Genomic DNA, 27,187 nt, shown 5'->3' with positions numbered 1-27,187 from the left:
AAAATAAAACAACTTAAAAAACTTTATTTTCATTCGCCAATCAATCGAAATGTACTTTTTTTCTGTACTATAACTATGAAATATACTATACCTTTCATAGAACTAATGCCGTAATACTTCTTGTACTACCATAATACTTCTTGTTCTAGTGTGAGTTTGAGATGTACAAATTGCATGTCCTTTCTGCAAATATCAACGAATCATTTTTCTTTGAAATTTCCTTTAGAAGTGATAAAAAAGTATGCTTTTTTCTGTAGGGAGGAGAAATATGCCTTTGCTACTACTTCAGTATATCTGAACTTTTTCGCCAGCATTTTTTTGAGAACGATGATTGTGAACATACTATAGTACACTATTACATTACATGCTTTTGATAATATTTTCAGTTTCTTAAATCAGATTACTTTTTATTTAACATTTCATCATAACTTAGCACATAATTCTCGGCACTTACTATGTGCTTATAGTAAGTGCCGAGCTAAATTGTTTCTCTTCGGTTTTAAATTATTCGGTATTTTTAAATTTTCAAGTCAAATGTTTATATTATGCTCATTCGTACATGCATTTCTATCTTACCTACTATGATCTCAAGTACAAACATTTTAAGTACATGAAATGCAATATAGAATTTAGAAACTGCTGTATATACATGTCCCTTACAAGAAATATACAACATTTTATTCCCAGACATTAATACCAAATTAGTGATTAGTGTTATCAATTTGATATCGATTAGGCTTCATTGATAACAAATTAGGTCATAACTTTCCGTAAAATCTTTACTGATCTGTATCAAAGTCTGAAATAACGGAAACAGAATGCCGTTACTCAGCTAAACTAAAATGAGAAAAACCTTGAAAGGTGCAGATGGTAATAATGAGATTTCAATTCTTCTAATGAAACCTCAATTTCAAGGCTGAAACAACTTCTTTGTTATTACAACTGCATGGTAAAGAAAAACCACTACAGCATCCAAACTAATAGCTTTTTTAAAAAAGTAAAAAAAAAAAAAAAAAAAAAAAATGTTCTTTGCTCTCGAATTTAGCATCTGATTTGCTGCAGTTTATGTGCTATGCATTTTATATTGCTGATAATACTGAATCTAATCTTAAATGTTTGGAATGTTTTATTAAATTAACCACGTTAATTTCAAACTTCCTTTAAGTTTCAGAGCTATTTTTTTCTTACATATTTCTGCTACTTCTGGGACATAAATGACTGGATGTCCCACCACAAAAGCACTCTGTTTACTTATTTGTGTTTCATTACCTATGTTTTACGAAGGACTTTTTATTTCAAATTCTGCAAAAAACAAGTTCACTCAGAATGAAAGTCTCCAAAATAATTATAATTAAATAAAGGCCCTTGATTGCAACTTTTGAACCGGAATAGGGTTAGGTTCCGTAACTCGTACCACCTGAGAAAAATAGATATGAATAGTAAGATGTATGAAAAAATAAAAATTGTGTGTTAATAATATCTTGTGTAGTCGTTGCTGATATTCATTACACTAAAATTCCGTACAGTCTACTCTGTTGGATAAATTTAGTAGAAGTTATGAATACGAACTTAATACGACTTAAACAACCAGTCGTATTACCAGTCGCTTAAGACGTGCTACGTTTAAAATTGAGCAATTATAATAAAACTTTCTTTTCTCAATTAATTTATTCAATCTATTATTTACAATAAAAATTAAAAAGATATTTTTCATTTTCTGGTCAACTGCAGCACATAAGCCGTGTACAAAATCCTTTACATTTAGGCTCTGAATCATATTCTCTTCGCGGCTTCCTCACAAATAGTACAGGGAGACGAACACGATGTGAAACAATATGGTTGACTAGAGGGTAACTCGTTTTGCTGGAAGAGGCGCATATGGCTTGATATTACGCCTAATATTTAAAAAGTACTACTCAAGGCGGTACGACTTGCGCAATCTTACCCTATACGTACTTTAAAGTACTATTTAAATTACAGTGTGTGGATAATCTTATTGTACGAAGAAGTACTGTGTTAAATACATTATAAGTTAACTGCAATTTGCACTTTTTTTTCAGTACTTTTGGGGGTCATCTCATCATGCATATTTTTGTTATTCACACTTACAAAAATCAAAGTCAGTTAAAAGTCACGTTAACTCACTTGCAATCAATTAAATACCGCATCCCAAGTACGATTATTCAACACCACTGTCTCTTGACTATATTGCAGTGAAAAATATATATTCAGAATATTCTAGTGACTCAGATACTTGGAAGGCTACAGGGGCCTATTCTATTACTTCTTTATTATAATCCTTCTATAAACACTTCATATTTATTAATAGCTTTTAAACTCTACCCCTACATTTATTAATATTCCTTTTTAACGTGGATGCGTTTCGAAATTATTTACTTCTTTATGGCTTATAATATTTTTATTATTTCCAATGGCTAGGTAAAATGTTACGAAGAACTAAAATCTTACAAACAGAGAATTACAAATAATAGAAAGACCGAATTAAGAACAGAAGGACCGAAGTCATTGCTTAAGGAGCGTTCTTGCCTCCTAGTATCTCGGCTCTTCTGTAAGACCATGATGAGCTACACATCGAAGAAGGTGGTCACTGTCCATTTTTTTCTCCAGAATTAAAAGTGGGTAATTAGGAGCTCTTGAAATACCTATGCGGTGCAGGTGGGAGGCAAGGCAATCATGTCATGTAGACAGACAGAAAGCCACAACTGCATTGCAACGTAGATGGGTGCAACGTAGACCTACCTCATCGTGGTGCACCCTGCAAACGCTTTGCGGCTAAGTGGTCTACAGTTCTGGCACGCAGCCTTCCTACTGGCTTATAATATTAGATGATTAACATAACAAACCTAATTTATGATTAACATAGCGTATGCGTTTTAATTACTCCATATGATCTCTTTGTTATCTTGTGTAACTGCTTTCTAAAATGAAACTGATGTGTTTATCACAAGAATTTATGATGCTTGCACTGAGTAGGCTAAGCAGTTTGGGCTACTCACACGAAAATATGCTTATCATTATTCTTAAATTATTAAAATATTGAATACTTACATGTTAAAATTTGAAATAGCTGTTCCCTTCAACAACTTGGAAAAAGCATTCTTATCAAATTTTGATGCCATCGTACTTTTTCCAACTCCTGTAAAAAATTATATTCTGTTATGATATGTTACGGGCAGTTTTATGCAGTCATAATGTTCAAACCGTAGCAGTGCATCTTAATACAAGCATTTCTGAACACTTATCAATAATACCGTTAAGTAACCGTACATTAAGTAAGTACCGTTAAGTAATAATACCGTACATTTTACTTAAATGAAAAGAAAAATCGCAAAATCTTATATAAGGTATTTTCTCCCTCCTTTCTACATGCCTTCGTGGTAGCACACTCGGCTCGTATTCGAGAGGTCCAGGTTCAAGTCCCGGTGAGGGCATTGCTTATTTTTCATGTTTTCCAGAATCAAAAAAATTTTAATGGCTTTACAGTATGAGCATTATATTTTGAAGAATATAATGCTCATACCCCTCCCAAATGAAGAGGTTATAAGTGCCTAAATCACTGCAGTGAATGAAAGACTGTAAACATCTAAATATGTTTTAAAATGTAAGGGAATTTGAACATATACTTTTACTTGCAGGGGAAGCTCAGTGGGAAAATGCAATTATTTTCATTTAAAAATTATCTTTTAGCATTTGTTTGAAAAAGTTTTTAAAAGTGTTATAGTTTAAATTTAACACCCGGTAATCACTCATTCGGGGTTGATCCTATAGTCTATAATAGCATATGTCCTAAATCCCTCGTAAGCACTAAACATTATTTCATATTTACAAGAATACAGTAGTATTTCCGAAAGAAAGGGACACGTGTATTATATTAAGTAAATTAATTACTTCTATTTGCTTTGGAGAACTATTTGGAAAAAACATGTACTTTAAATAATCTCCAAAGCTACTTAATATGAAGTCTATCTTTTTCGGCTGGAATAGGAAAATACCAGTAAAAGCAATCAAATAATAGATGAACATCTTTTGTGACGAGGTAATAAAATAAAAACATAAAACGCTATTCGCTGTTAAATTTGTTTGTTTTTTGCTTGTTTAAATTCAGATCAGCTACATAAAGTTGTCTTCATACCAGAAAGAGATATCTATTTTAGTTAAAACTACCTAAAGGGGATGTGTATTTTATTAATAGAAAAACGATGAAATCCTCTATTCCTAGCTTATCTTGAAAAATGCAGGATTTCGACTTTTAATAGGATAGGAATCTGCTTAAAAAAGTACACAAAATTATTTTTTCTCATAGCATCGATGTTGAATCAAGTCTCTTCTGTATAATTTCCCTGACTTGAGAATTTTCTACTGACACATTTTAAATAAATGAGGATCGTTTTGCGGTTATTTAAGTGACAAAGTGTTATGCTTCTTTTCTTAAATGTAATAACGCAGGCTTGATGAATAGGTAAATTTTTTTCCAGTAATTAACACTCAGATTTTTCGCATCTGGGTAAAAGCTTAAATACCTTTAAACATTAAATCAATATATCTATTAAGTGCTTCTAATCTAATAACTACCTGATAGTAACGACTTTACGACGTACATTCTTAAAAAAACTAGTAGTTTAAACATATTGAAAACCATACGTTTTTCAATATGCTATTCCAACACAAGTAATAAATTATCATGTATTATATAGTTTTGCTTTTTAAGATCGAAACAAAGAGGATGCTTTACTAAAGATAATGTAATAAATATAAAACAAGTATTAAATAAAATACCCAACAAAATAAAGTTTTAGTTCTTCTTTGTACAGATTTTATGTCTAACTGGTTGAGCCAGCTTAACCATAAAACGCCGTATCAATAAAACCAATGATTCAAAGCAGGTTAAAATTATTTTGTAATCCTTAAGTACCATAACATATATATATATATATATATATATATATATATATATACCAATAAAGTAATAAAAGCAGCGCTCAAAAATAAATTACTAGTCTGAGAAGGAAATTTAAAAAATGAAAATATTTGAATTTATTTATTATTTAATGTAGTTCTTCAAGCTCTATAATATATTCTGAAATGCATTCTTAGAATAAAAAAATGCAGTACTTACACATTATTCCATAAATCTTTAATTTTAAGGTTCTTTTTTTTTTCATATTTATTTTCATGTGAATTAAAACGAAAACCGCTTTCGGGCCGCGCAGTAAACTCGGTATATTGCATCCATTCGTAAAATGTGAAAGCGTTTAAGAATTTGAGGAAGGCTTAGAAATGTTAGCATAGAATAAAATGTAAAAATATATAATAAGCTTGCCAAAACCGCCCTGTGTTACATAACTGATAATACAGGATTAACACTGCAAACATTTGCACGAAGAAATACGAATGCTGCGTTCAGCAGTCTAGTGGAAGTATTGGATTATTAATGTATAATCAACTATTCGAAAGAACACTTGAAAATATCTAATATGTTGTCGACACAGAGGTGAACTATCGTATGAAATGATAGGAGATTTTCAATATCCATAATTTCCTAAAACTGCCATGAGAAAGATGTATTTTCTTGATTTTAATACTAAAAGGCTCCTGGTCCTTTATACTTGGATTTATGTACTTTTAATATACGTAAAATAAAAAACAATTTAAAAGCATTCTCGAAGATTTTTTACCCTGTAACAAAAATTCATTTAATAAACTAAATTATAACATATTTTATTAAAAAAATACAAAAATGCTGTATTTCTTTCCGTTAAATAAATTACAGTCAAAATGACTGCACATCGTAATTACAGGTAAACAGAAAATGTCGTAATACCAATGGTTAGAGCATATTACGAAAACTGAGGTGGGCGACAAAAAACAAGCTATTTGTTATCACTGGAAATTAATCTCATGGCAATGTCTCAATCCTTTTGGAAGAAGTGGTTTGCGGACTTAATTGCAACTAAGTAAAAACTGATATCGTTCTTCCGGAAATATTACAGTAAACGAAATTAATCTCAACAGCTAAGAGAAAAAATTAAAATCCTTTTTAATATTTATGACATAGAAGATGAAATTACTGTGCCAGTTGAATATTATCCCATGGAAGCAAAAGTAATAAATCAAACAAAATTATGCTTTTGAAGCAAAAAAGCCGTAATAAATTAGCGAAGGATGAATTCAGAATTAATAATGTTTCATTTTCTACTCCAGCAACTAATACTGAGATGATATCAGTGAATCATCTTCTGGCGAAGCAAACACAAATAAACTTCCTTAATTAATTGTAAATAAATATTACTGCTATCATGCTTGTTAGTTGAGATTCTATAATCAATTCTGCTATTCATAACAATAATTATCTTAGAAAAATTAATTTAACTGTTTGAAGTCATACGTAGGATGCTCGGCAGCTAAGTTTGTACAGACGAATTTGCGCAAATAAGCCTCTACTTAAGAGATACTAAAGAGTAAATTTGGAAATAAAATATGCTAAGTCAGTATTGTTCACTTGGAATACCTGTTGTCAGAAGTATACGTAATTTAACTGGATTGAGAAATTTATTTGACAAAATGATATTGATACAAATTTTAATAATTTATTTACCATTCTAGACAGAAAGATACAATATAAGAACAGAACATTTCATGTAATTCGACTGAAAAATTACCAAAAGTTCAGAATTGTTCAAAAAAGTTTTTTGCTTAACCCAGAGAACATATAAGCCATAGATCAGGAGTTCGAACTTCGCTGGTGGCTAATAAAATATAAAGCCTTCTCAACAAAATAACTCCTCCATTTACCTATTTAAAATTCTTGTAAATATTGGATTATATTAAGACACAATAACACGCCGATTAAATACTAATTCAGAAGTCAAACAACAAAAATCAGCGTTATATTTAAAAAAATTTTTTCACAGGACTAGTTTCGACGGTTTTACCGAACCACCATCTTCAGCTGCAAAACTGCAAATCATTTGCGGTTTTGCAGCTGAAGATGGTGGTTCGGTAAAACCATCGAAACTAGTCCTGTGAAAAAAATTTTGTAAATATAACGCTGATTTTTGTTGTTTGACTTCTGAATTGGATTATATATTATATTTTGTTTATAATGCTACGTATGGTTTTCATTTATTTGTTGCATTTTATACAAAACTTTTAGCGTGTAAAGTCCAATAGTCTGTTATCCATGGTTCGTCCCATTGATAATCCGGTATCATTTTCATCGACTTCCTGTAAGATCATGCTATTTCCATGTCATTCTGCTATATTCAGAAAGGCTCAGCAGTCTTATAATCATTTTACAGTTATATTTTTGAAGCTTTCAGAGAAAGAAATTATTAAATGGACTGAAAGTCCATAAAATGAATCATTTATGGAGGGCTGTTTTTTATTAATATACTTTTGAAGCTTTCAGAGAAAGAAATTATTGAATGGACTGAAAGTCCATAAAATGAATAATTTATGGAGGGCTGTTTTTTATAAATACCAAGCTCTTGGCTATTATGCTTTTATCTTTGTTGTGGAAGAGTTAGTTGGCAACATCATAATTTAAAGAACTTTGAATCAGCAGTTAATGAAAGATGTGGAAAGTATCGGTGAAGAAAAAGATTCTGTGAAATTCATATGGCATGCAGGCTGGTGAACAGTTGAATACATTTCTGAAATTCGATAAGAAAAATTTTAAAATATAATTCTGAAGAAATAATAAATGTTAATATTCTAAGGCTTTTTCTTTCCCTTCTCTCCTCCTTCTTAAGGAGAATTACAATTTGTGAAGCGAGTGAACATTCAAACTAGTAATACTGATGACTTCAAAACAAAAACTGATTAAATATAACTAAATTATGAATGAATTTATTTCCTAAAAATTTTTAGTTGCATATATTTTCATGAATTATAATATGCAGTATTTGTCTATATTCAGTACTTTCATTTACGAAAAAAAAATCGTTTTGCGGCATTATGTAATTTTTTTCCTATAAATCATCATCACTGCAATCCTGAACATACCGAAATATCGTACTTTTGCTGTATTTTGCTTTAATCGAAATTGTGGCCACGTACTGTATGTATAATTGCTTATTTCATGAGCCGCAGATCTTGTGATTTTTAATCGATTCACTTTAAAATTGCAAAAATAACTGCGCTGAAAAACTAGATATATGGTTCTTCTGATGATCCAGCCTGACCAAATTAGCGAAATTTGGGGATTTCTCACTATCTTCGCACTTTCCTGGAAGTTCCCGGAAGACCCATTTCCGAAGTTCTGGTGGTGATTTTTCCAGAAGGCCGGACACCATTTATATAAATAGTCATGATTAAACAGCGGGAGTCAGTTGCTTTAGAGACTCAATTCCGTTCAAAGAGCTGGATATGTGTATTAAAGTTTACTTTGTGATTGATATCAGCAATCGGCGATATTTCTCGTGTGTTAAGGGGAATTTGTTATCTCTTTATTTTTACCTTGAGCTAATTACAGTTGTTTATTTTGCTAGATTCTGCTTTTTATTGCAATAGATTCTCAACTTCCGCCTATTTGGCACAGTTATTAAAGAGCTCGTCCATGCAGCCTAATACTCAACAATATACAACTTTAATGCACTTTATACAATTATAGTACTTAGTACCACTATACTTAACTATCAAACTACAACTACTTAACCTTTCTGTGCTTTAAACGAATTCTGAACTTCCCACTTAACAAGTTTAAACTCCAAAATAATGGAATTCAAAGGATTACTGAAAACTATATCTTGCAATCAGCTAAGCTACCACGGCTTCTAATCCTACGCATTTACATATTCAAAATCACTCATCAAATCCAGATCAGCAGACAGTTGGACTTCTCGGGAAAATAAGCATATTTCTGGCGAAATCCCTCAGTTTTCTCCTTTTAAGTTACAAATGTACTCGCTATTTAAATTCAATCTAACTTAAACTCTAGTTATTGTTAATGGAGAGGCTCGGTGGCGCAGTGGCTAGCGCATCGCGCAGCGGCACCACAAGTCCGGGGCTCGATTCCCTGGCTGGGCAAGGTCGACTCAGCCTTTCATCCCTTGATTTCCATCACTTGGGTCGATAAAATGAGTACCAAGTTCGCTTGGGGACTAAACATTGGGAGTCCTGCGACCAAGCTGACCACTTGTTCAGGGCATATGCTTACGCATCCCGGGGCACACGGTCAAGAAAGCAGATTTCGGGCACTGCAGGCCTTGGCCCATTAGGGCTGTTACGCCACTTAGTTTTTATAGTTAATGGAGGAAATAAAACTTCCAGAAAGGAATTAACATAAAAACATCTAAAGCTATTACAGCTTTCTTTATAAAAGGTTCTGTAAACTTGTTTCATTAGACAAAAATCTGTAAGTTCCTTCTGCTTTCTCCGAATATGCCTTTCGGGCATTACTGTAATTTTTAATTAAACTTAACAATCTGATGGTATCGTGCATCAGTAGCTGAGTGCTTAAAATCCCTTGAACACAGATAGTCTTCGACCCCGGCTCAAATTCGAGCGAATGAGCTGATTGTACGACCATATTCGCGGTTTTCTCATGTCTAACGTGAATACGAGCCAGTTTTTCTTAAAATGCTCCACGAATGCATACCTTCCTTCAGGCAAATACCATTGCGAGCTTTACTGTAATTAATTAAACAAGCAAACATAGAGTTTGAGTCCATAAGAAAACAAACAAACAGCGAAAGTATGACAAAATTTGTAAAGTTATATTTTTTAGGCAGAGGTAACAGATAAAGTAAATAAGGGTTTATTAAAATCGAATAAAATAAATTTTAATTTAAAAACAAAGATTAAGAAATTTAGAAGACTATGACAGCATTTAAATATTTTGAAAGACTTCAGCAGAGCAAACACTAAAACATATACATTTGCTCGCTTATGGATGAAAAGCAGGTTCAAACATTGCGTTTATCTTGTCTAATGACACAGCTATAAAACGGAGATTCTAGCTATGTACTTTTACTGATTCAGCGAATCATTATCTTCGAAAGTAAAGTTTAAAAAAAACATTGAGAAGAAACAGACGATTTCTGAAAGCGTTCGAAGATGGCAACAGTTATATTTGCCAAAAATTGAATTTTCTTTATTATTAATTTTAGCCTCAATAATCTAAAGCCTAGACTAGCAGATTTCCCTTCATACTCGTTCTTTTCCTTATCTGCTGCTTCTTGACGCCAAATCGATATTTTATATAAGTTTGTGAAGAAAATGAATACATTAAAAACAGATATATTGTTACATGGGCTGACAGTATGATTTTACAATACCCCATTTTAACTTAAAGCAGGCATGAAACGATATCCAAAGATATGACCTTCTGTCCTGACATCAGTCATCCATAGTTAGAAGTTATATAGTAGAAGTCATCCATAGCAGAAGTAGACGTCATCCATAGTAGAAGTCATCCATAATAGAAGTTATCCATAGTAGAAGTCATCCATAGCAGAAGTCATCCATAGTAGAAGTTATCCATAGTAGAAGTCATCCATAGTAGAAGTCATCTGTCTAAGAAACATAAGTCACTTAGACAGATAACTTCTACTTGCCCTGAATCCGCACATACATGACAAATACAAGTATTAAACTCATGTCCAGAATTCAAATTAATGGCAATCTGCGTGGAAACCATCTGCACTAAACAACACACTGATCAGATTTACCCAGCTTATTAGCAGTTATAAGAAGTTATTGCCTTCCCCCGTGCAGGTTTTCGTGGGGTAACTGGAAGAATGCATAACGGGCTAGCAATCGGAAGATCTAGAGACCAAATTCCAGGAGACTACAGTTAAATTTTTCATATTCCTTGCTCTAAATAAACCCAATAAGCTGGACTGTAACGTCTGATTAAAACATGATGGATGATAATTCATCACCACGTGGATTTCGTTCCACGTGGATTACGACAAGATTTCGTTCCTGTTTCCCTTTGAGTGGGAAAGTATATGAAGAATTATCACCTTTCACTACTCGAGCTGTCGAGATGTAACTAGTAGCAAATAGGAAGATCCCGATTTTGAATCCCGATGGGTACATAGCTCAGTTTTCACATTCCCTGCTCTAAATGCATAGTAAAGAAACTGTTTCCTTATACCTCTGAAATTTTTTGTTGTGAATGGATTACCTCGTACGTATTTAGAAGTTCTGGTATGTTATTTTATAACAGTCACTCCAGTGTTATTTTGTCCCTTCAGGCTTGCTTCGTAACTGTGGCAACTACAGCTGCGGAAGATAACCTATTTCTCTAATTGTTTATTTGTTTTCCACTTAACCCTTTGTTGCATCATGTCCACTCTAGTAGACAAAAGTTTAAATTTATTTATTCTTCTGTAAATGCCTTAACATATTCCATTCCTGTGTTTATTCATTCTATATTATTAGAACTTTCAACTGTCGATCATAGATGGCTGTATAGCATCGCTAAGTAAAGCATTGCTATTTGGAAAATGGCTGCTACTTCTGCTTCCAAGTTAGTACAATTTCTCATAGTAAACATTGCATAATGTTGCTTACATTTTCTTATACTGCCATTTTATATTCATAATTAGTAATTTTAGACATTTTTTTTTTTTTAATGTCAGTTTGAGAAAATTGTGGAGTGGGTAGATAAAGATCTACCGAAAAGAGTGAATTGAAACCCAAATGTACTGTTTATCAAGCCAAAGCACCACTGGTAATGTTTATGTTTGGCAAGGAATTTCTAGAACATTTGACATTCGAATCCAATAGGTACAGGTTACAAAATCGTAGCAAAATGAATTCAATCACAATCGACGAAATGAAGGTATTTTGAAGGATCTGTATGTACATGTCAGTTGTAGATTTACCATTTAGAAGATGGTAATGATCACTGCAAACAAGGCAGGAAATGATTTCAAATGCAATGACCGTAAATCGTTGGGAAGAGATTTGTATGCATGCTGTCTACTGTAGTGAACAAACTGTAGCAATTATTTAAAACGAAATCTGAATAAAATTAATTTTTTTATTATTACTACGGTTATTTTAAGTAGAAAAAATACAAACATTTTCGTTTAACTTCTCTAGATTATTTGTATGCAACAAAGGGTTAATTTCTATTTGTTGCGTGTTCGGTTAGAGAAAATCACACTAATTAAGGCTGACTTTAAATACGTCTCAAACGACATGAAGAAAATACGTGCCGTGGCTGGGACAACGACACGCGTGACGACATTAAATGAGGGGAAGTCGAAAAGACCTTCAAGTGTCTGTTCTAAAGTAAGAGACTGTAGATATATTTCTCCTAATTTGTCTACCATCGGTAGGTATTAACGACCTGCATTATGAAATCATTCTAGCTTAGAGTTATAAGTTCAATGTAATATGGCATTTTCTTTTGAGTTAAAATATGACTTATGTGAAAAAAATAAGGTTTAGAAACAAATTTTTAAAAGTTTTCACAAATTACCATATCTTTTCAGACAAAGTGATCCTGTATCAGAGAGTTACTGTGTCACAAAAAAGACATTTATTTCCTGACATAGAATGAGCTGCTCAACGTGCATGAAAAGCAATACTGTCATAAAATTAAATTTTAAAATTTTAATTTAATTTCTAAAAAAGCTTTAAAATTTTGTGAGCATGAAGGAATTGTGTCTTATCATTTAGACAACCTCCAAATGCTTGATGCATTGCTTTTTAAAAATAATAATAATAACTTTCGTTTATTTTTAAGCACTGCGAAATTAGTATTTCTCCTAAGTATGTATTCGAATTTATTTTGATATACGTATCTAGAAATGTCGCCCATTATAATAACAAATTTTGTGTGGTACAGCGTATTGACAGAATTGTACTTGTGCGCTTATTTTTTATTTCGCCTCCCATTTTTGGAAAATCCATTTCAGTCTATATTCTTAGCGCAAAAAGCTTGCACATTTACTATAGATACTTAAAATATAAATGTATAAGTAAATAATCGCAGCTTTATTACATTTGGCTATTCAAAGAGTACTTAATTCCTCTCTAGTTAAATCAAATAATGTTTGTGTGGGTTAGTTTTAACTATAAAAACAGCTTAATGGCGACGTAGGCCCCTGATATTATTTTCACAAATTTTAAAGAAGTTTTCTCAGATTTCATGAATATTAATTTTTCCTCGAATATCAACTTTTCAATTTCAGATTTTTCTTCTTTTATTTTATAATTTGTATCATAATTTAACACTGCCTTCATCGGAGCATGCATGAAAACTATGTTGCAGACAAAAGAAAAAAATCTTTATTCTAAAAGCCCACGCGGATTTTTAGCCTTGATTTACCCCGCAAGCTATCAGGCCATATATAATCAACTGAGGAATGCATACCTAGTCTTTCCCTGCAGGTGCTAAGTGGTCAAGCAGCGCTATGGCTGAATGACCAGGCATCAACGTAACTCTGCATGTCATCAGTTATATTTGTAAATTTTGCTGAGAAAACGAGTTCACAAGGAAAGCAGTTGCTAGACATTCTTCATTAATTTTGAGGATAAATCGTGCAAGTTAAAAGAATGCACATGAAAATTGCATGCGGCTGTAAGAAAACGCTTAAGTGAATAAAACGTCTATTCATCTGTTCTGCGATAGACACTGTTTTGCAGAAAAAAGTAAGCTTATGCACAATGTTATATATTAAATCAACATCCACTTGAATAGAAATCGTAGTCTGGTGTAATAATTAGCAACATCATTGCAAGAATTTGACTGATATATAAATATAATTATCATTTTAAAAATAATTATTATGTGATGCTTGCTTTGTTAAATATTATTTACTTTGTTTCTACTCCATATACGGTATACTTCTTTTTAGAAATATTACGGAAAGTCGTCAACCTCGAAATTTCGCAATTCATCCGGTTGATTCTGACCCCCCCCCCGCTTTTTTTATCCACAATAAAATTAGTACTCTAGCTAAATTAGTTGAGTCTCGTAGTTCTTACTGAAAAAAGTATATTTGAAAGTGTCATTATTTATTTATTAATGTCAAAGTTAACAATTCGCTGAAAATTGTGTCTTCAGGAAAATAAATCACATATCTTGTTTTATGATACTGACATTGCACTGGCTCAATAATAACTTGAGCTTTGTAAATACATAAAACATCTGTGAATACCTAGACTTTTATATTTCAAACTCTTCAGACGGTAGACCTGCCAATCACTCATGTTTGCTGCAGCTGTTCTTTTTATATCCTTGCACTTGACCTTGACGATGTTGTCTCATTAGTGGGATTACTAAGCTTCATTATTTCTGTTCTTATTACTATGTCTGTGTCATCTGACATAGTTACATCTACATAAAACGCTTCTATGAGATGTTTTCCGCAAGCTAAATATAACAAGTAGATATATTCCGGGAAGAACAACATCTCAAATCACTCACTATGAGTGATTACCTGTTACACAATAAAAAGCAGCATTTTTTCCGAAAAAGATAAAGTGCATAGATAAGGCGGAAGACTGCAAAGTACAGTTCATATTTTTACTAAATCCTGTTTATTCAGCTACAGAATAAAATTAAGTTCATCAGTCCAAGAATGGAGAATTTAAAGAATCAAGGTCATACGTGTTATCTCGAGTATTAATTGCTGCCTTTTATGATATACTTATTCATGCCAAGCCAGTTATTTATTTCCGACATAGCTCTAACCTCAAAACGTGAACAGTTGTGAATAGCATGCTGATCAAATCATACTCCAGACTCACGAAGTAAAATTTAAAGTACGCTTTAAGCAGAAATTGTGCGGAGATACAGCAGAAGCTGCATGCGCATCCGCAAAGAAGATTTCTTGGGCTCGAGTCCCGATAGAAGCCAAGAATTTACTCTGGCACTCAAACAAATATAATTTGAGCTAGTGTGCCATTGATATTCCACCTAGCTAGGTCACATTCCGTAGAAAGGCGGAAACATGAGTGTGAAGACGGAGCTGGTCATATTTTACTCCATGGGGTAACGTTAGATCGCGTTCTAAACCGACACTGTGAGACTGGCTGACAGGTTCAGCACCATAATAATAGAATTCTGGTTCTCAGATGGTAAGAGAGCCTTCCAGAGGCCGAGCGGTAAAATCGCTGAACACTAGCAGTTCGACCTGGCACTAGCAGTCTCAGCAAACGGGATGGCTGCATGGAATTTTCGTAATATTTCCCATGTGTAACGTGGATACGAACCATCGATATTTATAAATGTTATTATTTAAGTTATACAAATTACAGTAAAATAATTCAATCACTTACTGAAACTTCGAAAAGTACACTTTGATAAAAACAGCTTAATGGCGACGTAGGCCCCTGATATTATTTTCACAAATTTTAAAGAAGTTTTCTCAGATTTCATGAATATTAATTTTTCCTCGAATATCAACTTTTCAATTTCAGATTTTTCTTCTTTTATTTTATAATTTGTATCATAATTTAACACTGCCTTCATCGGAGCATGCATGAAAACTATGTTGCAGACAAAAGAAAAAAATCTTTATTCTAAAAGCCCACGCGGATTTTTAGCCTTGATTTACCCCGCAAGCTATCAGGCCATATATAATCAACTGAGGAATGCATACCTAGTCTTTCCCTGCAGGTGCTAAGTGGTCAAGCAGCGCTATGGCTGAATGACCAGGCATCAACGTAACTCTGCATGTCATCAGTTATATTTGTAAATTTTGCTGAGAAAACGAGTTCACAAGGAAAGCAGTTGCTAGACATTCTTCATTAATTTTGAGGATAAATCGTGCAAGTTAAAAGAATGCACATGAAAATTGCATGCGGCTGTAAGAAAACGCTTAAGTGAATAAAACGTCTATTCATCTGTTCTGCGATAGACACTGTTTTGCAGAAAAAAGTAAGCTTATGCACAATGTTATATATTAAATCAACATCCACTTGAATAGAAATCGTAGTTAAAATTCCGATCCTTGATCAAACATTTTTAAAAATAAGCTTATATATATTTTTTTATTTTGTAAGTTAATGTCATTATTTGGGGAAGATAATTCGTGGATTGAAATATTAAGATTCAGAAATCTATTAAAGTCCTATTTAATTTACATATCAGACACATTTATGAGTAAGTATTTCTCATGATAAGAAAATCTATTTAGATTTGTTGATGGTCTGATGCATTTTAAGCAAAAAAGACAAAAGCTCATAAAATAAGTTTATAATTCTCAACTGTTCAAATTTAAAATCTTAAGAATCAGACTGCAAATGAAAAAAAGTTTTTCCATTTTTCGAATTATAACTCAAACTCTCTGATATGATAAGATGCCCTTAAAATAAATAATGGAAATGAAATTAATTTTGATGTATAAACCTTTCCCAATGGCTCCAATTCATCATTTCTTAGGTACAACATTTCTATTTAATATTATCATGAGAGACTTAAAAAGCAAATAAAGGATAGTATGCTTTTGACAACCATTATTTTAAATTATTTCTGTGCGTATTTTCTTTTCAAAAGGATTTTATTATAATAGTTTACATACAGAAGCACATGCTTCAAAGACAGCTGCATACCAAGGTCTGAAAGGAAACTATTGAAGAGATGGAAAATTACAGGGATACGAGGAAAAATATTTCACTTCACATGACAAAGAGACATGTGGAAAATTTTTAGATAGATACTCTCTCCGATTCCATAAAGAAAGAAGATTTTTTTTTTCGTTAAAGCAACACGGGGATGACAGATCTTGAAAAGAAACAACAAACATATATAGTATATATAATAGTCAGGAAACTTTAAAAATTTGATAGAAGCAAATCAAATAAAACAGCTGTAGCAGCCTGCGAATTACAGCATGTAACCATTAGGGAGCTTATTCTTTACAGAGAAAAATTATTTTGTATCCTGAGAGATGGTGCTGCAGCAAAATGAAGTTGACACATGTAGTTCATTTAAAGTATTGATAAAATGAGAGTTGTTGAACCAATATGATAGTCGAGTACTTTATTTTTCGACTTGGTATGAAAACGTTTCTTGAAAAGTCGAATTTGAACTAGTCGATGATCAAATCAACAATGGGTTCGATAATGAAATATTATAATTGTTTGTTTTTGAAAGCGCTTTTGTTTTAGAATGATGATTTTGACATATGTATACGATGCCAATGAAAAAAAAACCACTTTCTTATTTCCAGTGATGTATGCTATGAGAATTAAAAATTGAGTTAGATTACGTTAGGATTACGTTAGGTAAAAACTAAGTTAGATTACGTTAAATAGCTAATAATTTTGTGGCCATTTTTTTCATGAAATCAAGTTTCACAGATGCTTAACAATAGATGCCACTAGTTTTTTGAATGTCTTTTATACTAAGTTGACCTATAGCAGTACCATCAGTTCACGCATATTTTATTGATCATGTTAAAATCAGAATACCAGTTTACCTTAATATCTTCTACTTACATCCCATTAATGTTCAATTAATTTGTAGCTATAGAAATTTGAGGACAAAATCAATGTAAGATTTCGTTCCCATACTCCTGCATAGTTCACAGCCTCTCCTAAGATAGTAAATTTCTACTAAAAAATGAAGCTGTAGTATATAAAAAGACTGCACAAATTTCCTGTATATTATATTGTACTATCCTGTAAGTAGTACAAGACACCAGAGAACGAATCTTCTCAGTGCGTTCATAAAATTATTAGCTATTTAACGTAATCTAACTTAATTTTTATCTAACGTAATCCTAACGTAATCTAACTCAATTTTTAATTCTCATAGCATACATCACTGGAAATAAGAAAGTGGTTTTTTTTCATTGGCATCGTATACATATGTCAAAATCATCATTCTAAAACAAAAGCGCTTTCAAAAACAAACAATTATAATATTTCATTATCGAACCCATTGTTGATTTGATCATCGACTAGTTCAAATTCGACTTTTCAAAAAACGTTTTCATACCAAGTCGAAAAATAAAGTACTCGACTATCATATTGGTTCAACAACTCTCATTTTATCAATACTTTAAATGAACTACATGTGTCAACTTCATTTTGCTGCAGCACCATCTCTCAGGATACAAAATAATTTTTCTCTGTAAAGAATAAGCTCCCTAATGGTTACATGCTGTAATTCGCAGGCTGCTACAGCTGTTTTATTTGATTTGCTTCTATCAAATTTTTAAAGTTTCCTGACTATTATATATACTATATATGTTTATTGTTTCTTTTCAAGATCTGTCATCCCCGTGTTGCTTTAACAAAAAAAAATCTTCTTTCTTTATGGAATCGGAGAGAGTATCTATCTAAAACTTTTCCATGTGTCTCTTTGTCATGTGAAGTGAAATATGTTTCAAAAAGTTTTAGAAACAAGTATGTTAATTAACCCCCGACAAAGCTACAAATAGTAATTTGTGGCAATGTGTACTTTAGAACTTCTCTTAAGATGTCAATGTGAGAGCATTTCCAAATAAATGTACAGTAATAATAAAGCATTCTTATAACTGACTCTTACGAAAGCATTTAGAAATTATATGAAATTTCTAGAGATGTATCATATTAAAAACAAAGTGATAAAGTGTGTGGAAAAGGCTAAACAGGCATCCTCCAAATGTCCAAGTCTTTCCCCAAAATGGTCGATTTTTTATGAATTCTATCAAAACTTATACAAATGTGCTGCTTACGAAAGTAATAATAACTAGCTTGTATCAGGTCAAGGACAAAATGAAACTCACGACAGTGGTGAACTTTCCCATTATTAATTCGATTAAACTTAATTCTTTGAAAAGTTACTCTACTTAAGTACGTTGACTTCTGCAACGGCAGAGAATATAAAATCATTCAACGCTGGTAGTGTCTTATCGACGGAACAGATAACATGACAGTTTTTTCTCCTCATCTACATGTTAGAGTAAGCGTCTCAAAGAAGATCTTTTACCGCAGGTTGTCATTAGACTTAAACATTTTTCATTTAAATAACATCTGAGGATACACCTTCCGAAAGCAGTTAACATTCGTTAGTTCTGGTGCAACGACTTAACTATTATAGTTTAAAATTATTTTGTTAAGTTATGCACCAGAAAAACTACAAAATATCTGCATAGGGGTCATACTGGTTAGTAATTTTCAGTCTGTTAGTCTCTGCATTTCACTCATTGCACATTATACACGCAAACTCTAGTTTAACTCATTGCACATTATACTCGCAAACTCTGGTTTAAAACTTGATAATAATTTAGAGATACTTTTCTGAAGAAACTCTGCCATGACAAGAACACTCAGTATGCCTTAAAAATATAACTTCTTGTATACGAAATTGACAAAAGAACGCGAAATACTCCTCACACGCCCAAGTACATTTATAGATATATATGCAGATTTAACCATGTGTTAAACACAATGACTTATGTAACAGCTTTAAGGATTACGTAGAATTAGCGTCTGAAAATATCTTCTAGTACAGGTGTCGAAATCAATTCTTTTTTATCACTATTCCCAATTTCCGTTAGCGTGATAGTAGACGAAGGCATTGAGTATTGTTAGCGTTAATATATAGTGAAAGTGACATTGTCTGACATTGAGAATCAAAGTCCTCAATCTTGAAGTGAAAAGAAAGTGCAGCGATCCGAGAAAAGGCCGATCCCATCTTCAGCAAAATATAAACTCCCGTCTCTTTTCACCGTAAGTATGAGATTATGAAAAGGATTAATGAGAATTGTTGTCCAAGATTACAATAAAAAAGACAGTTTTGAGTAAAGAATATCATGTAATAGGTTTCTGAAATTTATTTTAGTTTATATTTCAGTAATTCTTTTACATCTGTGCACAGATAAAGTTTACAAGGTGTGATTAAACTGTTTTATTTAGCTTTGTTCTGTTTAGCTTATTAGTTATTTAGTTATTAATTTAAGTTTATTATTTATTTTTATTTATTTATTTATTTAAAAAGGAATGGAAATCTCTTCCTGTAAGTATTTCTTACGTCCCACATTCCTTCAGCGTCTAAATAAGGCTTGGGCAAATTACGTCCTGCGGGCAGCATGTGGCCCGCTGCGCAATTTTGTGCGGCAAGCGATAAATAATCCTTTCTTACCATAGTTATTTTTGTTTTCTCTTTTATTAAAATAAATCTGAATTTATAACGTATTTTGAATTTAACAACTTCTGAATTCGTAACTTCTAGTTTTAAACAGAATTTCGTAAAACATTTTTTCTTAGCAGGTACAAAGCCTCGAAGAAGCCTTTGCTTGTATATCGTCACATAATACCTTCAGGAAATCGTGAATAAAATAATACAAATTCGACACAATGCCAGATGAAACTGTAAGAATCTTCGTTATAAAGTTAAAAACCTGAAATTTAAAAAAATGGTTAGTGATCTAAAGCATTATCATTCATCTTATTAGATTGTTGGTTATTAGAGATTCATTTATTTTTATGTTAGAACTTACTTTCACTGACAATAACAATTTATATTTGTTTTATTACGGCCCGCCTTTTTATATCCCTGATGTGGGCTTTCCATCACAACGTTTCCCCTGACCTGAACCACGTAGTACTTACTAATAGACCTATTTAACATCTGAACACTCTTTGCAATCCTTGTTATTACATCAAACAAGCAAGTTAAATTTCAATCTACTGAGTATTTCTGTTACAGATTTTGAAAAATCTACTGTGAAGCGCCTTACAACGATTTGTTTAACGAAGCAACATACTATATAATAATACCGCCATGAAAAAATGCTGATGAACACCGAAAAGTAAATATTTTTCTCTATAAAAAGATATTGCGTTTCTATTACAAATTCTGAAGGTATGTTAAAGTAATTTTACGCTCTAAATATAACAATACCACAGATTATTGTAAGGATATATTCGTCGCCTTCGCCGAGAATCGAACCACGGACCTCTGGAATGCCGGGCCAGTGTGTAGACCACCACACCACGAAGGCACGCCAAGAAGGTGGGATAAATACCTTATAACTTAATGAGATTCATCAAGAGTTTGACACTAAATCAGACATTTCAAGAACGTCTCGACAAAGGCTAAATAATGGAAAATTCTACTGATTGACCTAAAAGTTCAGATATTGCTCCCTTCGATTTTTACAAGCGTAAATCTCTGCAGTTTTTGTTGGCAAGGACTTCCACAGTATAGAGGAAGTTGAAACGGTAATAAGTGAATATTTTTCCATGAAAAGAGTTCTTCATGAAGAATATTCAAAATCAGCCTGAAAATAGGCAAGTGTCAAGAAAATTATGGATATTATATTCCTTAATAAATTTAGGAGATAACATCTTCCTTTGCCTTCAGGTGTTTTCTCTCTCCATTCTGAATTACTTTGTACAGACATTAGGTTATTTTTAGGCTAGGGGACGTGAAAAATGAGAAACACCCTCGCCGGGACTCGAACCATGGACCTCTCAAATTCGCGTCGAGCGTGCTGACCACTACACCAAGAAAGCACGCTAAGAAGGCGGGAGAAATACCTTATAACTTTACGAAATAAAAAATAATAAACAGAAATATATTCATGTTGCTAGAGATCAGGATAAAGTGGATAGGAGAGGTGGATAATCATTAACTTTGAAGATAGGAGAGGTGGATAAGCTTTTGAGAACTATTTCCTGTTTACTTTACTCCTTCTCTATGCCTAAAATTTCAAATCCTAAATACTTAATGAAGCACTATTTCAGTATTGAATAACTTTCTTCTCTTCCTGCTGAATTAATAAAACTCATATTTCTTGGGGAAATATAATGTACCATCTCCGATAACTTAAGATCAAATAGAAGTCTCCAAAATAAGTTTATTTTTGCTTTCTCAAAATGTACCTATCATATCATATATGCGTCTAATATTTTATCTACCTGCACATGTTACAATTCCTAATTTAATATGTATTAAAATTTTCAATGTCTGAAATGAGGAATGCTATAAATTTCTTGTCACATTTTAATGAAGCATATATTTCAATAAATATTGAAAACATTTTAAATCCAAAACATTTATTAGACTCAACTTTGATGCCTGACAAAAGAATTTAATGAGCAGTACCATATGCAGTGGGGTATTTTATACCAATAAAGTAAAAATTTTGAAGCAGGTATATCCCTCCCCAAGTTTCCCAAAGTTGGGGTCACTCAGCTTCCCGTCATAAAGGGTGTCAACACTAATGAGTTATGAGAGTTAAATGCTGTTTGCTAAGATACAAACTTTCATAGGGGTACCCCAATATAAAGCTGCCCATATCCTTTTGAAAATCAGGCCCACCAGCGGACGAGCGGTAACGTCGCTGAACACTGGTAGTTCGGTCCGTGGTTCGAATCCCGAGAACGGGCTGGCTGCATGGGCATTTTCGTGGCTTTCTCCATGTGTGTGTATACGAGCCAGTTTCCCTTAAAACGTCCTCCACGAAGGCATCCTCCCTTAAGGCAGATAGCCCTCGAGTGCTTTGCCGTAATCCAATAAACCAAACCAAACCTTTTGAAAATCATTTTCTAACTTGGAAAATGCAACCTTTTAAAAGTACAGACACTTAATTAGAAAATGAGAACGAGTTGGTAGATTTTAGTTCACTTTGACTGCTTAGTTAACTGGACTAAATGTTTATCTTTAAGGTTCGGTTTATTAGATTAGGGCAAAGCACTCGAGGGCTATCTGCCTTAAGGGAGGGATGCCTTCGTGGAGGACTTTTTAAGGGAAACTGGCTCGTATACACGTTACACATGGAGAAAACCACGAAAACACCCATGCAGCCAGCCCGTTCGAGGGATTCGAACCTCGGACCGAGCTACCAGTGTTCAGCGACGTTACCGCTCGGCCGCTGGTGGGCCCTTATCTTTAAGGTAAAAGCAATTGAAAAACAATGTTTCCAAGGATGACCACTTTAAAATATAAATTGAAATTCCGGTAGGCTCAACAACTTGACTCGCTTTTGGATTCTGTCTATACAAATTCACGTAAATGGCGTAAAATATGTAGTACTTTATTGCTGTCTCATCAGAACACTTTGAAAATAGATTTCTGCCGCGCAGACGGGAAAGTGTTTTGTGACTCTGAGTGCCGCACCGAAGGGCCCGGGTTCGAATCCCGGAGAAGGCCTGGATGTAAATTGTCTACTCCTTCACAGGAGGTAACAGTGGCTGCCTAGTAGGTTCTTCCATAGTAAAATGACCACCGCTTCTGTCTTTAGTAGTGGTTGAAGCCTAAAATGGTTAGCGCCCGCCATATTTAATATATATATATATATATATATATATTTCCAGATTTCAGAAAGCACCGACTACATTTCAGCAATCTCATATGGTTACGTAAAATCAGAGACAAGGCAATGAAAATATGTTCAACCTTTTCTCACCCGTGCGTAATTTTCTCGTCAGAGGGCCTTCATATTATTATTAAGTTACTTGGTTATAACCAAAGTAATATTGTATGACACTGGACGGAAATTTCTCCCCTGATCGTTACCTACTACAAGCTTGGTTTGATTATAATTGATTATGGCAAAGCACACTAGGGTTATCTGCCTAAGGGAAGGATGCCTTCGAGGAGACATTTTAAGGAAAACTGGCTTGTATACAAGCTACACCTGGGAAATACCATGAAAACGCCCATGCAGCTAGGCCGTTCGCTTGGAATCGAAGCCAGGTCGTAACTACCAGTGTTCAGCAGTTTTACCTCTTGACCGCTTTTGAGCTTACCTATTATAAGATACAATTTAAATGGAATCAAGGATGCGCCAGAAGAAGAACATATTAGGGTAAAGCAAGAAATTTATGAGACTAATTAAATTATGGCATTTCAGCCATACAGAAAATTTTGTGCGCGCTTTTAGAATCTTAATGAAAACAATCTCAAATTAAAAGGGATACATAATACATTTAAATTTATACATATACATATACCTACCGTGCACAGACTAGTAGTTAAATTGATACATATACATATACCTATAACTTATAATACATTTAAATTCATTACACATACATATACCTCCCGTGCACAGACTAGTAGGTTTTCGAGATGCGCTAACGCTTACAATAAAAAGTATACACGATAGGACTAACTTTATTCTTTAAAGCAGCATAAATCCCCGATAAATATAAAGCCTCAGCAATAAAGACATTTCTAGTTTGTTCCTAAATCGAACGTAATAAAAATAATACAAAAATATGTTCTAATTTTGCCATACTAGGTTCACTCTCGTTGATTCTGAATTTTCATCATTGTTCAGCTTGTAAGTTCGTTTTAATAAACATGTTTTTTTTATGATGAATCTTGCCTACATTTCTATTTTTCCTTTACTTCACCAGACATGCAAATTACTTGAGTTTAAACAATAAACAAGAATGTAAATTTGTAAAGCAACTTAAGCCCGGAGTATTGCAATCTGATTCAGCCTGCTGGACTGCTAAGCTGATTGTTGCTGATTTAGCTTTCATTTGCGGTTACGTGGAAAGAAGCGCTAATGTAAGAGTCAAGTTCTTAGCAGTCAATATTTAATTTGAAATAATTTAACTACTGCTGCTTTCTCAGACCACTTAACAGTGGAAATTCACCTTTTCTTAACGTCCTTAATTGTGCAACTTCAAGTAAATGAATGTTTTAATTGCTTTTATATGACTGTTGTTATCACTTTCGTATTACAGCGAAACGAAATTTCGTCCGAAAGTCTAGTAAGGTTAACGTTTAGATTTTTAGATTTAGTGTAATTTGTATAACCTTATAAGGTATTTAATAATCCTGCAACGTGTCTCCATAGAAACTCACAGCACAGAGAAGCAAATATCTGCCTTTCACACTCAAATACATATTTTCGACATCGATCATTTTCGAGGCGGCATAATTCAGCTCATCATTTAATTAAAAACCACATTTCAAAATTTTGCCTGGCGTCTGCGCTGCAATAATTATCATTTAAAGTTATTTTAAGTATTTTTAATTTCAGTTTTATCGGGCGGTACGATTATCTCCAACAATAAAGTTTGCACTACCGAACGAATTTACGAATGTTGAAAGATTCTCAACAATCTGGCAGACTCAACTAATTCTCTTTCAGTGGATTCCTGCTCTTTGAAGCATCGAGGGAAATGAAAGAGCCGATTTCCTGCCAAAGAAAGGAACGACTTTTCTACAAACTTATGACTTTTAATTCTGCAAAACTCTGAAAATTAAAAATTAAATTAGAATTTAAGAGGAAATTTGCCTCCTACCTATCAAATGAAGCTAAGGGAAAGGCCTGGGAGTGTCTCACTAGTTCAAAGGCTTCCAGATTTTCCTTGTCCTGTAGCCGTGGCGTTATTTCGTCTTTTGACTGGGCACGATTGTCTGAATGCCCATCTCTTTAGAATTCGACTTGAAGACTCTTCTGTCTGTACTCTTTATAATTCTAGACAGTCCATGGGTAAGGAGCATATTGACGAATGCACTGCACTATTATCTTTTAATTCTATTGTTCTTAAGTATTGAGAAGCAAGATCAAGACTAATGGTTTAGTGGCAAAATGTCTGGCATTTGTATAAATAAAAATAAATAATTTTAGTTTTAAGTATTGCATATGTTTATTAATGTAAAATTAATTTTCATTGATACCCAAATTGACTTCTATACTTTTCGAAACCGAAAATAAGTTTAATAATTGACGATACTTGCAAAGACGAAGTCTCTTTCCGAATGAAGACATTTATATTTTTCAAATAAAATTATTCAAATAATTCTGTCAAATTCCTTTTCTACCGAAATTTAAAAAATACTGTTCATTGAAACAACATAAAACATAATTACCGAAAAATTTTTATGCAAGCTAAACTTTAGTCAATCAGTTTAATAATTTAAATAACTATTTAAATTATTAAACTAAAGTCAAACAATTTAGTTTAATAATTTAAATAGTATAAAAGTTCAGTGTAGGTAAAAACTGTACACAGTTTATTTTTCATATATATATCAAAATTAAAATTAGCTTAGTTCAATATATCTTTTTTAAAATACCTTATTTGTGCTTACCTTTAGGTCCTACAAGACACACTTTCGCCCACATGGCAATATTTTGCTACTTGAAGCAACAAAATATAAATAGACGAAGAAACACTTCAATAAATATTTGAAGAATGTGATAGACTCGAGAAGAAATTCTCCAAATGTCAAACAATTCCGCGCGTAACAAAAGCACTGTCAAGGTTTCTACTTTCTCCCCGTGAGAGTGATCCTCAGCTGTTGTCTGCTGGTGAAAGAATAAAAAATATAGCAATAAAAAAATGATAAGGCCAGCGCAGAAGCAACAATATGCGCATTACCACCTTGAATTATGCTCGCAATTAAACGAAAAATCACCGAAAAATTCTCTTTAAAGAAGCCCCACGTGAAAAAATAAAGCTTTGCTGAGACGTCAGGTCCAGTAGTAATGTGACGTCACCGGATTTTCACTATTTCGCCCAATAACAGCAAAGCAAAGATAACGAAGGAAGAGCGGGAAGATTGTTATTTATTGTTCAAGACTTGCGTAAAATATTACGTTGCAATGTATATATCCATCGTCAGGTTTCGTGCCTGATTTTACCATGTGCCACTCAAATTTATACCACGTCATAGTTCTTAATTCAAGGTGATTTTTGTTGATTGCTTAATTTCGTTTCCGATGAGAAAGGTAAATTTTAAAGGTGCTGCCAAAAATTACCGTTACCTAAAGAAAAAAAAGCTTTGACTTTCTTTTTCAATACCAAATAGAATTCTATTGGTGGCATAATTTTCAACCTTACATATTTTAATATTTCCTATTATGACTGAAGAATTTTTATTGGAATTCAAAAGTTTTAATGAGCTTTTCATACACAAATGAACAGCATATCAACTAGACTTCTACGCATAATTTATCTTCTAGCAGTGCTTTATTATGCTGGTTCATGCAATTTTCTTTTTAGAATTACAAAAGCATTTACGAAATATTTACGTATTACAAAAGTATTTACGTATTTTTAAGCAAGTCCAATTAATTTTTTGAAAGACTATTTCTATCTATATTTCCTGAGTACAGTACTTTTTATTAATCAGACTCAAATATAGTTTGACCTTAAAATCAATTTACTACTAAAATTTCTTGTTGTGACTTATCACACTTGGCTGACAATAACATCGTATAGAATCCATGAATTTTATCGTACCCAAACGAGCAAGGTTTGTTCCCATTTTCGACTTAGGCCTTGGGCGGTGTACGAC

The 27,187-nt window shown here is 32.9% G+C and overlaps 1 protein-coding gene across 3 annotated transcripts in view; it reads right to left on the bottom strand.

Annotated features, from left to right (window-relative positions):
• Window positions 1-26,330, bottom strand: part of LOC118180909 (uncharacterized) — a 75,168-nt gene extending 48,838 nt beyond the window's left edge. Inside the window, exons 1-2 of one of the 3 annotated variants that reach the window (XM_085807096.1) lie at window positions 25,964-26,330; window positions 3,070-3,157 (exon numbers count right to left, since the gene is read on the bottom strand). In XM_085807096.1, coding sequence (XP_085663222.1) covers window positions 3,070-3,140 — 71 coding nt within the window. In that variant the 5' untranslated portion in view covers window positions 3,141-3,157; window positions 25,964-26,330. Of the gene's footprint in view, window positions 1-3,069; window positions 3,158-25,185; window positions 25,325-25,963 lie in introns of those variants that run through there. The other 2 variants (XM_035349987.2, XM_085807095.1) reach the window with 2 other exon arrangements.
• Window positions 26,331-27,187: the final 857 nt, after the last annotated feature.

The sequence above is a fragment of the Stegodyphus dumicola genome, chromosome X1 (assembly GCF_044657685.1).
Source record: "Stegodyphus dumicola isolate Sdum_Otavi_A_Nest chromosome X1, ASM4465768v1".
Lineage (NCBI taxonomy): Eukaryota > Metazoa > Arthropoda > Arachnida > Araneae > Eresidae > Stegodyphus > Stegodyphus dumicola.
Note: the sequence above shows the minus strand (reverse complement) of the source record. Positions and strands in the feature narration are given on the sequence as shown.